At 37.7% G+C, this 14,924-nt stretch overlaps 1 protein-coding gene across 5 annotated transcripts in view; it reads left to right on the top strand.

The window, feature by feature from the left end:
- GLCCI1 (glucocorticoid induced 1) overlaps positions 1-14,924 on the top strand; it is a 129,206-nt gene that overhangs the window by 96,609 nt on the left and 17,673 nt on the right. For all 5 annotated transcript variants that reach the window (XM_023224882.2, XM_023224883.2, XM_023224881.3 and 2 more), the window contains exon 5: positions 4,022-4,174. In XM_023224882.2, coding sequence (XP_023080650.1) covers positions 4,022-4,174 — 153 coding nt within the window. The remainder of the gene's footprint in view (positions 1-4,021; positions 4,175-14,924) is intronic.

Genomic DNA, 14,924 nt, shown 5'->3' with positions numbered 1-14,924 from the left:
AGGATCTAGAACTAGAAATACCATTTGACCCAGCACTCCTATTACTGGGGATGTACCCAAAGGATTGTAAGTCATGCTGCTATGAAGACACAAGCACGTGTATGTTTATTGCGGCACTATTCACAATAGCAAAGACTTGGAATCAACCCAAATGTCCATCAGTGACAGACTGGATTAAGAAAATGTGGCACATATACACCAGAGAATACTATGCAGCCATAAAAAAGGATGAGTATGTGTTCTTTGTAGGGACTTGGATGCAGCTGGAAACCATCACTCTCAGCAAACTATCGCAAGAACAGAAAACCAAATACCACATGTTCTCACTCATAGGTGGAAATTGAACAATGAGATCACTTGGACACAGGAAGGGGATCATCACACACCGAGTCCTATTGTGGGGAGGGGGAAGGGGGAAGGGATAGCATTAGGAGATATACCTAATATGAATGACGAGTTAATGGGTGCAGCACACCAACATGGCACGTGTATACATATGTGAGAAACCTGCACGTTGTTCACATGTACCCTAAAACTTAAAGTATAATAAAAAAAAAAAAAGAAAAAAATGGAAACAGACAAACATCAAGTCATGAGTGGATAAACACTTCATAAACCCTGCATCCATGCAATACTGTTAGGCAGTAAAATGGAAGGAACTACTGATACACGGAATAACATGATTGAATCTCAAAAACATCATGCTAAGTGAAAGAAATCAGGAGCAAAAGGCTACATACTGTATGATTTGTTATATTAAATTCTCAAAAAGGCAACATTATCAAAACAAAGTTTTAGAGATGCGGATTGACCACAGAGAGGCCCTAGGGAAACTTTTTGGATGATCAAAGCTCAACAAATTGCATACTTAAAATGGGAGAATTTTATTGTATGCCAATTATACCTCATTAAAGCTGTAAAACAAACTGGCAAGCCTGAGACATTTGAAGTGAAAATTCTTATATGCCTTCCTTTTTCTTCTTAATCTGATAGAATTAACATACTGTTTGTGTTTCAAGCAGTTTTTCTCTAGGATACCAAAGCACTTACACTAGATCAGTTGACTCATTGACTTAACAAAGAAGACTTACACAGTTGTTCAATTTTACATTGAATTTTTGCCATGTGATTATTCTTAAAAACTATTATCCTTTGCTATACATACTGAAATATTTGTAGGTGGAATATGAAGTCTAGAATGTGCTTTAAAATATTCTAAAAACCAAAAAGGGTTGTTCACATGAAACAAATTGGTAAATAATTTTTGAGGCCAGATTATGTGTACCTGGGGGTTTATTGTGTTATTCTATTGAATTATGTTTATGATTGGAATTTTCCATAATGAAAAGGGGAAAACTGAAACTAGATGACTAGATAAAATATAAACGTAACACAAATTCAGTTTCCTCTTGTATTAGTAATAACATGTTTGAAAATATGATAAAAATATAAAATACCTGGAATCAAACTTACAAGAAATATGTAAACTATACATCTTTGAGAACATGAAATATAAATCTTAACACATTAATAGATGGGAAGATTCAGTATTTTTCAAATAGCAATTTACCTGAAATTGTTTTGAGTTCCAGTGCAAATTTTAAATGAATTGTTTTTATTACTTGAAAAGTAGTCTTCAAAGGTCAATGAAAAAGCAGTGCCCATTAATAGAAAAGAAAATTTGAAAGGACTTTTCCTAAAAGATATGAAAATATAATATAAAATTATAGCAATTAAGTGGCACTCTGTCTAGGGATTATCAGATAGTAGCTCCAGGAAATCAAATACAGAATCCATAAAGAAATGTTGGGGCAGTTGGATTACTGTGTGGGGAAAAGAATACTAAGACTTTACACCATACACAAAAATAAATCATGATAGATTAAGTATTTAAATATGAAAAACCATAAAAATCCAGAAAGAAAAATATTTGATTAAAGTTGATTACCTATTTGATAAAATACAGTTAACCCTTCAACAACAATGGGGATTGGGGCATTGACCTTCATGCAGTTGAAAATTTGTTTGTAACTTTTGGGTTCCCAAAAACTTAACCTACTAACAGCCTACTGCTGCACAGAAGCCTTACCGATAACATAAAATAGTCGCTTAACATATTTTGTATGTTTCATGTATTATGTATTATATTCTTTAATAAAGTAAGCTAGGGAAAAGAAATGATCATTAGTAAAATCATAAGAAAGAAAAAATATGTTCATTGTTCATTACGTGGAAATGAATCATCATAAAGGTCTTCCTCCCCATTGTCTTCACGTTGAGTAGGCTGAGGAGGAGAAAAAAGGAGAGGTTGGTCTTGCTGTCTCGGGGTGGCAGAGGTGGAAGAAAATCTGTATGTAAGTCCACCCGCACAGGTCAAACCCATGTTGTTCAAGGGTCAACAGTATTTGAAAAAATACTTGATAGTAATATATGAAAAAGAGTGAAAACCTCAATATGAAAAATGTTCATGTATCAATAAGAGACAAAAGACATCAATGAGCAGCAACTCACAGTTGGCAAGAATACACCATTGTATGGGAAATATTATTAGTGTTCTAACCAATGATTAGCAGTCTACCTTATCACAGATCATGTGTGTCAGCTTGATTCAGTGTAAGATAGAGGTCATTTGTTGTTTTCATTTTTACCTTATTAATCTTTATTTTTCTTATTCTTTCCTGTTGTATAAATCCTTAAGCATCAAAAGTCTTGTCTTACACTTTTTGCTTAACAACTATTAGTAGTAGTTAATTTTTGAGAACTCCTGCCAAGGACTTTTGAAAACAGCCTTTAAATTTTTTTTTTCTTTTTTTTTTTTTTTTGTTTTTTTTTTTTTTTTTTTTTAATTATACTTTAAGTTCTAGGGTACATGTGCATAACATGCAGGTTTGTTACATATGTATACTTGTGCCATGTTGGTGTGCTGCACCCATCAACTCGTCATTTACATCAGGTATAACTCCCAATGCAATCCCTCCCCCTTCCCTGTGGTAGGCCCTGGTGTGTGATGTTCCCCTTCCCGAGTCCAAGTGATCTCATTGTTCACTTCCCACCTATGAGTGAGAACATGTGGTGTTTGGTTTTCCGTTCTTGCGATAGTTTGCTGAGAATGATGGTTTCCAGCTGCATCCATGTCCCTACAAAGGACATGAACTCATCCTTTTTTATGGCTGCATAGTATTCCATGGTGTATATGTGCCACATTTTCTTAATCCAGTCTGTCACTGATGGACATTTGGGTTGATTCCAAGTCTTTGCTATTGTGAATAGTGCCGCAATAAACATACGTGTGCATGTGTCTTTATAGCAGCATGATTTATAATCCTTTGGGTATATACCCAGTAATGGGATGGCTGGGTCATATGGTACTTATAGTTCTAGATCCTTGAGGAATCGCCATACTGTTTTCCACAATGGTTGAACTAGTTTACAATCCCACCAACAGTGTAAAAGTGTTCCTATTTCTCCACATCCTCTCCAGCACCTGTTGTTTCCTGACTTTAAATTGTTAAGTGAGTTGTTGAACTTAGCATTGTTGCCACATGACTTAATAATCCAACAGATTTTCTTAGATGGAAATGGAAGGTACTAGAAGGTAATTGTCACTATACAGAAAACAAACATCTTTTAAACATACTCATACAGAGCTATACAGTGGACTTACGTGATATATTTAAGTTACGTGACTTCAACTATGCTGTTGCCGTGAAATAGAAAAAGGAAAACAGTGTAAATAATGCAGAAGATTCTGCCATTCTACTGAACAGGTATATACATTATACAGCTATGCCTTTATACTTACATAAAGGGATTTGAAATGATTATTTTGACTATGTAATTTTCATTTTACTTTCTTACTACAGAACCTAAATTTCTCTATGTGCACCTTAACTTTTATTGTATTTGGAAGGTCAGAAATAACTCTGTTCATTGAGATTCAATTTTAATATTTACCATACTCCTTAGTTCTTAATTGCTTTGACCACAAATAATTTGATACCACCTTTATCTTATCTCATAGGCTACTGGATCAAGGTCAGTTCCTATGCCACTGTCAAATATATCAGTGCCAAAATCATCTGTTTCACGTGTGCCCTGCAATGTAGAAGGAATAAGCCCTGAATTAGAAAAGGTGTTCATTAAAGAAAATAATGGGAAGGAAGAAGTATCCAAGGTAAGGTTACATGGGATATTTGAATCCTTTTTTTCTTTGATAAAACGACCTGTCTGAAAAGTAGTTTTTTAGTAACGGCTTTATTAAGATATAATTCACATGCCATCCAGTTTACTCATTTAGTGTACAATTCAGTGGTTTTTAAGAGATTCAGTGTTATACAGCCGTCACCACAATCAATTTTACAGCATTTTCATCATCCCAAAAAGAAACATTTTATCCTTTCACAGTGGTCTCACATTTCCCTGTAATACTTTTGGCCCTAGGCAGCCACTAATCTGCTTACGGATTTTTTGGTGGTGGTTCTAGAGACTTCATATCAATGGAATCATACAACGTGGCCTTTTGTAACTGAATTTTTTTTTTAACTTAGTGTAGTGTTTTTAAGGTTCACCCATATTTAGCCTGTTATCGGTGACTTTCTTTTTATGGCCAAATATTAATCAGTTATATGGATTTTATTTATTCAGTTATCAGTTAATGGAAATTTGGATTGTTTTACTTTTTGGCTATTGTGAATAATGCTTCTATAAACATTTGTACACAAATTTTTGTGTGAATATACTGTTTGCATTTCTCTTGGGTGTATACCTAGGGTTGGAATTGCTGATATGGTAACTCTGTTTAACCTTTTGAGGAACTGCCAGACTCTTTTCCAAAGTGTTTTCATCATTATCCATTCCTACCAATGTATAAGAATTCCAGTTTCTCTGCATCCTCACCAACACTTGTGATTATCTGTCCTTTTTTAATTATAGCAATCTTAGTGGATGTGAAGTGATGTATCATTGTGGTATTAATTTGCATTTCCTAGTGACTGAAGATGTTAAGCATCTTTTCGTGTGCTAGTGGTGTTTTGTTTTGTTTTGTTTTGTTTTGTTTTGTTTTGAGATGGAGTCTCTCTCTTTCCCCCAGGCTGGAGTGCAGTGGCGCCATCTCAGCTCACTGCAAGCTCCGCCTCCCAGGTTCCCACCAATCTCCTGCCTCAGCCTCCTGAGTAGAGTAGCTGGGACTACAGGTGCCTGCCACCACGCCTGGCTAATTTTTTTGTATTTTTAGTAGAGACAGGGTTTCACCATGTTAGCCAGGATGGTCTGGATCTCCTGACCTCTTCATCCACCTGCCTCGGCCTCCCAAAATGCTAGGATTACAGGCATGAGCCACCGCACCCAGCCTTTAGTGGTCATTTGTATATTCTCATTGGAGAAATGTTTTTTTAAGGTCTTTTTCCCCATCTTAAAATTGGCAGTGAAATTGCTAGGTCATAGCATTTGTACATTTAAAATCTTGAATATTGCCAGAATTACCCTCCCAAAAGGTTGTACTGTTTTACTCTCCTTCAACATTTCATGTTAAGTTTATAATTTTATATATATTACAACATATATATAAATATATATATATAAATGTAATATGTAATATATTACAACATCAAGGAACTCTTTGGACATCATGGCATCCCTGTTTACCATTGAACTCTTTTCTTTTTTTGAGACAGGGTCTCGTTCTGTTGCCCAGACTGGAGTGCAGTGGCACAATCTCAGTTCACTGCAACCTCTGCCTCCCAGGTTCAAGTGATTCTCCCACTTCAGCCTCCTGAATAGCTGGGATTACAGGCACATACCACAATGCCCAGCTGATTTTTGTATTTTTAGTAGAGACAGGGTTTTACCATGTTGGCCATGCTGGTCTTGAACTCCTCACCTCAAATGATTCGCCCACCTTGGCCTCCCAAAGTCCTTGGATTACAGGCATGAGCCACTGTGCCCAGCCCATTAAACTGTTTTCTTTACACATCAAGTAAAATTTAAGAACAGTAATGTAAGGATGTAAACTTTTGGTCTAATTTTTAGAGGATGAGATAATTCACATATTTGCTGATTCCTTAAAAACATCCTTAAAAAGCAAAACTATACTAAAATAAAAAACTTGGTAAGGTACTTCTGCTTTTAAATAAGCCACACTTCAATTGTAGCCATATCAGAATTTTTCTGGGATAACCTACAAACTTATAATTTTTAAAAGTTTTAGATTTATGATTAAGTGTACCTCAAAGTTTTAATTAATCAAAAAATCACCATGAACTGGCCAGTAGCCAAAAAAGGAAAATGGTCTGGTTAACTGTGTCAGTATTCCAACATAGTTAACCAGACAACTTGTTCACATTTTTTGGTTTATAACATGAACTGGTATATAAATAATTAAAAATTATCTTTAGAGTAGAATAGTTATTGTTGTCAAGTTGGTATAGTTTTTGTTTAGCAGCATACTGTAGACAAATGAAGTTTTTTAACTTTTTAGGTTCAAAGGTACATGTGCAGGTTTGTAATATAGGTAAATTGTACATGTGCAGATTATTTCACCACCCAGGTAATAAGCATACTACCTGATGAGGTAATTTTTCAATCCTCACCCTATTCCCATCCTCTACCCTCAAGTAGAGGCCCTGATATCTGTTGTTCCCTTCTTTGTATCTATATGTACTCAATGTTTAGTTCCCATTTGTAAGTAAGAATATGTATAGTATTTGGTTTTCTGTTCCTGTGTTAGTTTACTTAGGATAATTGCCTTTAGCACCATCCATGTTGCTGCAAAGGACATGATCTTATTCTTTTTATGGCTGCATAGTATTCCATAGTATATATGTACCACATTTTCTTTATCCAGTCTACCACTGATGGGCATTTAGGTTGATTCTGTATGTTTGTTATTGTAAACAGTGCTGTGATGAACATGTGCATTCTTGTGTCTTTATGGTAGAGCAATTTATATTTCTTTGGGTGTATACTCAATAATGGGATTGCTAAGTTGAATGGTAATTCTGCTTTGAGTTCTTTGAGAAATCACCACAGTGCTTTCCACAGTGGCTAAACTTATTTACATTCCCACCAGCGGTGTATAAGCATTCCCTTTTCTCCACAAACTTGCCAACATCTGTTTTTTTGGCTTTTTTGTTTAGTTTTGGTTTTTTTGGTGACAGAGTCTCGCTGTGTTGCCCAGGTTGGCATGCAGTGGCGCAGTCTTGACTCACTACAACTTCTGTCTCCCGGGTTCAAGTGATTCTCCTGCCTCAGCCTCCCAAATGGCTGGGACTGCAGGTGCATGCTGCCACGCCCGACAAATTTTTTTTTTTTTTTTTTTTTTTTTTTAGTGGAGATGGGGTTTCACCATGTTGCCCAGAATGGTCTCGAACTCCTGAGCTCAGGCAATTTGCCTGCCTCGGCCTCCCAACGTGCTAGGATTACAGGCGTGAGCCACCGCACCCAGCCTGTTTTTTGACTTTTTAGTAATAGCCATTCTGACTGATGTGAGATGGTATCTCATTGTGGTTTTGACTTGCAATTTTGTAATAATTAGTCATGTGGAGCATTTTTTCATATGCTTGTTGGCCATGTGTATATCCTTTTGAAAAGTGTCTGTCCATGTGATTTGCCCACCATTTTTTTCTTTTTCTTTTCTTTTCTTTTTTTTTTTTTTTTTTTTGAGACAGGGTCTTCCTCCATTGCCCAAGCTGGAGTATAGTGGCACAGTCATGGCCTATTGTGGCCTCAATCCCTCAGGCCCAAATGATCCTTCCACCTTAGCCTCCTGAGTAGCTAGGACTATAGGTACGTCCCATCACAACCAGCTAATTTTTTTTTTTTTTTTTTTTTTTTAGTACAGGCAAGGTCTTGCTAATTTGTCCAGGCTTGTCTCAAACTCCAGAGCTCAAGAATCCTCTTGCCTTGGCCTCCCAAAGTGCTGGGATTATAATTACAGGCATGAGCCATCACACCTGGCCATTTGCCCACTTTTTAATGGGATTGTTTTTTGCTGTTCATTTGTTTTCATTTCTTAGATTCTGGATATTAGACCTTTGTCAGATGCATAGTTTGCAAACATTTTCTCCCATTATGTAGGTTGTCTGTGTACTCTGTTGTTGAAAACTGTTGTGCAAAAGCTCTTTGGTTTAGTTAGGTCCCATTTGTCAATTTTTGGTTTTGTTGCAGTTGCTTTTAGCATCTTTCTTATGAAATCTTTGCCAGGTCCTGGGTCCAGAATTTTAATTCCTAGGTTATCTTCCAGTGTTTTTATAGTTTCAGGTTTTATATTTAAATCTTTGATCCATCTTGAGTTGATTTTTGTATATGGTGTAAGGAAGGTATCCAGTTTCAGTCTTCTGCATATGGCTAGCCAATTATCCCAGCACCATTTATTGAATAGGGAGTCCTTTCCCCATTGCTTATTTTTCTCAACTTTGTCAAAGAACAGATGGTTATAGGTGTGCAGTATTATTTCTGGGCTCTCTCTTCTGTTCCATTGGTCTATATGTCTGCTTTTGTACCAGTACCGTGTTTTGGTTACTATATCCTTGTAGTATAGTATGAAGTCAGGTCATGTGTTGCCTGCAGCTGTGTTCTTCTTGCCTAGGACTACTTTGGCTATTCAAGCTCCTTTTTGGTTCTATATGAATTTTAAAATAGATTTTTCTAATTCTGTGAGGAACATCATTGGAAATTTGATGGGAATAGCATTGAATCTGGAAATTGCTTTGGACAGTATGGCTTTTTTGGTTTTTGTTTTTTTTTTTTTTTGGAGACAGTCTTGCCGCTCAGTTGCCAGGCTGAAGTGCAGTGGCATGATCTCGGCTCACTGCAACCTCCACCTCCCAGGTTCCAACAATTCCCCTGCCTCAGCCTCCTGAGCAGCTGGGACTACAAGCGTGTGCCACCATGCCCAGCTAATTATTATTATTATTATTTTATATTTTAGTAGAGACGGGGTTTCATTGTGTTGGCCAGGATGGCCTTGATTACTTGACTGCGTGATCTGCCCACCTCGGCCCCCCAAAGTGCTAGGATTACAAGCATGAGCCACCGCGCTAGTATGGCCATTTTAACAATATTTATACTTCCTATTCATGAGCATGGAATGTTTTTCCATCTGATATTGTCATTTCTAATTTCATTGAGCAGTGGTTTCTAATTCTCATTCTAGAGATCTTTCCCTTCCCTAGATAGCTGTATTCCTAGGTAGTTTATTCTTTTTATGGCTATTGTGAATGAGATTGTGTTCTTCATTTGGCTCTCAGCTTTGATATTGTTAGTATGTAGAGTTGCTACTGATTTTTGTACATTTTGTTTCTTAATAAATACTTTGCTGAAGTTGTTTATCGGATCAAGGAGCTTTTGGGCAGAGATTGTGGGATTTTCTAAGTATAGAATCATATTGTCTGCAACCAGGGATCATGTGCCTTTACTCTTCCTGTTTGGCTGTCTTTTATTTCTTTCTCTTGCCTGATTGCTCCAGCCAGGACTTCCAGTACTATGTTGAACAGGAGTGGTGAGAGAGGGCATTCTTGTTTCATTACAGTTTTCAAGGGAATGCTTCCAGCTTTTGCCCATTCGGTATGACATTGGCTGTGGGTTTTTCTTAGATGGCTCTTATTATCTTGAAGTATGTTCCTTCAGTGCCTAGTTTGTTGGAGGTTTTTAACATGAAGGGATGTTGGATTTTATTGAAAGCCATTTCTACATCTATTAAGATAATTATGTGGTTTCCGTTTTTACTTGTATTTGATGAATCACATTTATTGATATGCATATGTTGAACCAACATTGCATCCCAGGGATAAATTCTGCTTGGTCCTGGTGGATTCACTTTTTGATCTGCTGCTGGATTTGGTTTACTAGTATTTTGTTGAGGATTTTTGCATCTATTTTTCTCAAGGATATTCACCTGAAGTTTTTGTTGTCATTGTTGTGTCTCTGCCAGATTTTGGTATCAGGATGATGATGTCCTTATAGAATGAGTTAAGGAGAAGTCCCTCCCCCTCAAGTTTTTTGAATAGTTTCGGTAGGAATGGTACTAGCTCTTCTTTATACATCTGGTAGAATTTGGCTGTGGATCCATGTGGTTCAGAGCTCTTCCTGGTTGGTAGGCTTTTTATTACAGACTCAATTTCAGAACTCATTATTGTTCTGTTCAGGGATTCTCTCTTCCTGGTTCAGTCTTGGGAGTTTGTAGTATGGTTCCAGGAATTTACCTGTTTTTTCTGTGTTTTCCGGCTTGTACGCATAGAGGTGTTCATGGTAGTCTCTGAGGGTTTTTTATATTTCTGTGGAGTCAATGGTACTGTCCCCTTTGTCATTTCTGATTTTGTTTATTTGGATCTTTTTTTCTTTATTAGTCTAGCTAGCAGTCTCTCTCACTTATTCTTTCAAAGAATTAACTCAGGGATTTGTTAATCTTTTTTATGTTTTTTTTGCATCTCAGTTTCTTTCAGGTCAGCTCTGATTTTTGTTATTTCTTGTCTTCTGCTAGCTTTGGAGTTGGTTTGCTTTTGTTTCTCTAGTTCCTCTAGATGTGATGTTAAGTTGTTATCTGACATCTGATTTTTTTTTTTTTATGTGGACTTTGAGAGCTGTGAATTTCCCTCTTAACACTGCTTTAGCTGTGTCCCATGGAATCTAGTATGTTGTATCTTTGTTCCCATAGTTTCAAAGACTTTCTTGATTTCTGCCTTAATTTCATGGTTTACCCAAATGCCAGTCAGAAGCAGATTGTTTAATTTCCATGTAATTATATGGTTTTCAGCAATTTTCTTAGTATTGATTTCAGTTTTTATTGTACTGTGGTCCAGAAGTATGGTTGGCATGATTTCAGTTTTTTTAATTTGTAGACGATTGTTCTATGTCCATTGGCGTGGTTGTTTTTATACTATGTGCCATGTGGTAATGAGAAGAATGTATATTCTATTGTTTTGGGTTGAAGAGTTCTGTAGATGTCTATTCGATTCATTTGGTCAAGTGTTGAGTTCAGGTCCTGAACATCTCTGTTAATTTTCTACCTCAGCAATCTGGCTAATACTGGCAGTGGGATGTTGAAGTTTCCCACTATTATTTTGTGGGCATCTAAGTCTCTTTGTAGGTCTCTAAGAACTTGGTTTATGAATCTGGGTGCTCCTGTGTTGGGTGCCTGTATATTTAGGATAGTTAGGTCTTCCTGTTGAATTGAACCCTTTACCATTATATACTGCCCTTCTTTGTCTTTTTTGATATTTGTTGGTATAAAGTCTGTTTTGTCTGAAATTAGAATAGCAACCTTGCTTTTTTCAGTTTTCCATTTGGTTGGTAGATTTTTCTCCATCCCTTTATTTTGACCCCATGGGTGTCTTTGCATGTGAGCCTGGTCTCTTGAAGACGCCTACCGTTTAGTCTTGCTTCTTTATGCAGCTTGCCAGTTTGTGCCTTTTAATTAGGACATTCAATCCATTTACATTCAAGGTTAATATTGATATGTACAGATTTGATCCTTCATTGTGTTGTTAGCTGGTTATTATGCAGACTTAATTGTGTAGTTGCTTTGTAGTGTCACTATACTGTGTACTTAATTGTGTTTTTGTAGTGGCTGATAATGTTCTTTCCTTTCCAGATTTAGCACTCCTTTCAGGATCTCTTGTAAAGCAGATCTAGTAGTAATGAATTCTCTTACCATTTGCTTGTCTGAAAAGGATCTTATTTGTCCTTTGCTTATGTGCTTAGTTTGACTGGATATGCACTTCTCGCTTGGAAATTTTTTCTTTAATAATGCTGAATATAGGCTCCCAATCTCTTTTGGCTTGCAAGATTTTGGCTAAAAGGTCTGCTGTTGGCCTCATGGGGTTCCCTTTGTAGGTGACCTGCCTATTCTCTCTAGCTGCCTTTAACATTTTTTCTTTCATTCCAACCTTGGAGAATCTGATGATTATGTGTTTTGGGAATGGTCTTCTTGTGTAGTATTTTGCAGGGGTTCTCTGCATTTCCTGAATTTGAATGTTGGCTTCTTTAGTGAGGTTGGGGACATTTTTATGGGCAATATCCTGAAATACGGTTTCTAAGTTGCTTGCTTTCTCCTCATCGCTTTTAGGGATGCCAGTGCATCGTGGATTTAGTCTCTTTACATAGTACAATATTTCTCAGAGGCTTTGTTCATTCTCTGTTATTCATTAAAAAAATTCTTTTTGGCCAGGCATGGTAGCTTATGCCTGTGATCCCAGCACTTTGGGATGCCAAGGCAGGTGGATCACCTGAGGTCAGAAGTTCAAGACCAGGCCGGCCAACGTGGTGAAACCCCATCTGTACCAAAATTACAAAACATTAGCCAGTCAATGGTGGTGGGCACCTATAATCCCAGCTACTCAGGAGACTGAGGGAAGAGAATCTCTTGAACCCAGGAGGTAGAGGTTGCAGTGAGCCGAGATTGTGCCATTGCACTCCAGCCTGGCAACAAGAGCAAAACTCCATCTCAAAAAAAAAAAAAAGGAAGAAAAATTTCATCTGACTTAGTTCAGAGAACCAGTCTTCAAGCTCTGAGATTCTTTCCTCAGCTTGGTCTATTCGGCTATTAATATTTGGGATTGCATTATGAAAGTCTTGTAGTGTGTTTTTCAACTCTCTGATCAGTTTGGTTCCTTCTTATAATGGCCATTTCATCAAACAGCTCCTGTATTATTTTATGGTAATCATTAGATTCCTTGGATTGGGTTTTGGCTTACTTCTGAATCTTGACGACCTTCATTTCTATATTCTGAATTCTATCTTTCTGTCATTTCAGCCATTCCAACTTGTTTAAGAACCTTTGTTGGGGAACTAATATGGTCATTGGGAGGAAAGAAGACACTGTGGCTTTCTGAGTTGCCAGATTTCTTGCACTGGTTCTTTCTCACCTGTGTGGGCTAATGTTCCTTCAACCGTGGCATAATTTGTACAGTTGGTTGACTTTTCTGGATGTTTTTAGAGTCTGAGGCATTGTACAAGGTTTTTATTTGTAGCTGAGTTATTGTCTTTAGTTTCACAGGGGGGTTTATTAGCAAAGTATTTTTTGTATTGAAGTTTGCACTGTGATTGAAGTTTGATGGCCCTTAAGCGTAATGGCCAGTAGGTAAGCTCTTGCTCAGCCACGTGGCTCTTCTGTATTTCCTCATGATTACAGCTGTGCTCCCTCTCAGTGCTCTGAAAGTGTGGGCTCCTCTCCCACTCAAGTGCTGGCTGCAGATCTCAACTTGGCACTCCCAGGCTTCAGCCCTGGGGTGAGCTAAGGCTTTATGTTCTCTCTCAGCTTGGAGGCAGCAGGGGAAGGGACCTTGGCAGTGGCTATGGCAGAGGGCCTTTCACTCGTCCCTGGGGTCCACCCCAGAGAAATGCAGAACTGCTGCCAGTCAGTATGATTGGCTTGGAGTAGGACAGCTGTGTTGTAGGCTCAAGCTGGGGGGATCCTGGGGGAGACAGACTGACCTCTTCTTAGGGCAGTGGCAGCTTGCTGGAGGTGTGGTTAAAGCACCCAGGGTCTTTGCTCCTTTCCTAGTCCAAGGGTAGCAAGGGGAGTACCACTGCAGTGGCAATGGCAGAGGGTCTTTTGGTTGCGTCTGGGACCTCCACTTCAGAAACACAGATCCGCTGCTACCAGGATGTTCAGCCAGGGGGTGGGGCAGCTGTGCTGCTGGCCTGAGCCAGGAGCCCCACCAGATGAAAGGTGGGGTGCCGAGGGCTCACAGGGAGGAGGTGGGCTCCTCTCTGTATGGTGAGTATGCCATGCTAGCAGTGCAAGTAAAGCCCTCAGCCTCTTTGTTTCTTCTCCAGTCCAGGGGCAGCAGGGACAGAACTCTAAATGAAGTTTTCATTTGCAAAATTTCGGATTTCAGCCTTCACTTGTTTGGTATAGAAAATATTGATAGGTTTTGAATCTCACCTGATTTTACCTCCCTTCATTTCCCCTCTGGACAGTATTTCTAAAATCTCTGAAATGACAATGATCAGAGTAAGAGCAGTAGACACAATAAATAGTGAAAATAAGTTATAAATAAATTAACAGCATATTGGTTCTTTTCCCTAGCATTGCAATCCTGTGTGTTTAATAACAGCAAATATTTTCAATTATATAGTAACTTAATATAGAGAATTTTACTCTTTAACCTCACTTTGTTAGCGCACAAATGAAGAATATGGAGTAAGATGTATTTTTACAGAAGCAGAGTAGTAAAGTAGAAAGAGCCCACTGCAGCAGCATCTCTGATGCCACTTAATTAGCTGTGTCACTGAACTATAGGTTCCTCATTTGTGAAAACAAAACAATGGACCAGTGAGCTCTGAGGTACCCTCAGGTCCAAAATGTATGCCTCTATGATGGTTTCCTTTTTTCTCTTTCAGCTACTGAGAACAAGGTATTCAAACTGAGGAAAATTATGAGTAGTCCTACTTAGCTGGATACCAAATTAGTATAATTTTATATCCAAATTTTTCTAATATTAAAATTCTTCTGAGTTACATTAATAACCTCTATTGATTACTAATAGAATAAACCTCTTTATTAGAAATTTTGGATCATTTGCAAAGGAAATAGAAACTATAGTTCTGTTCATGGCCTCTAAAAAATTAAAATAGGAAGGAAGAACAAACAGAAAAATCTGTACCTGTGAATATGAGATTTCACTTTTTCTTGCAAGCAAGTCAAAGTGATTTTTTTTTTTAGCTTTGTTAATTCATTCAGCAAATGTTTACTGAATATCTGCCATGTGCCAGGAGTAGTACCAGGCACAGGACTCCTGCTGTCCTTGAAGAGTTTTGTGGGATGTGCTGACCTACAGGTACATACAGTGAGCTATGGAATTTTTAAGGCCAACAATTTGTTTTAAAAGAAATGTTTAGTTTAATAAAGGTAACATATATAGAAATTAGCTTAAGATACAAGCTTGGTCTTTAGCCTTTGAAGAATAAATTGGGTCAGTAGTGGT

The sequence above is a fragment of the Piliocolobus tephrosceles genome, chromosome 8 (genome assembly GCF_002776525.5).
Source record: "Piliocolobus tephrosceles isolate RC106 chromosome 8, ASM277652v3, whole genome shotgun sequence".
Classification (NCBI taxonomy): domain Eukaryota; kingdom Metazoa; phylum Chordata; class Mammalia; order Primates; family Cercopithecidae; genus Piliocolobus; species Piliocolobus tephrosceles.
This window is presented reverse-complemented; position numbering and strand designations above follow the sequence as displayed.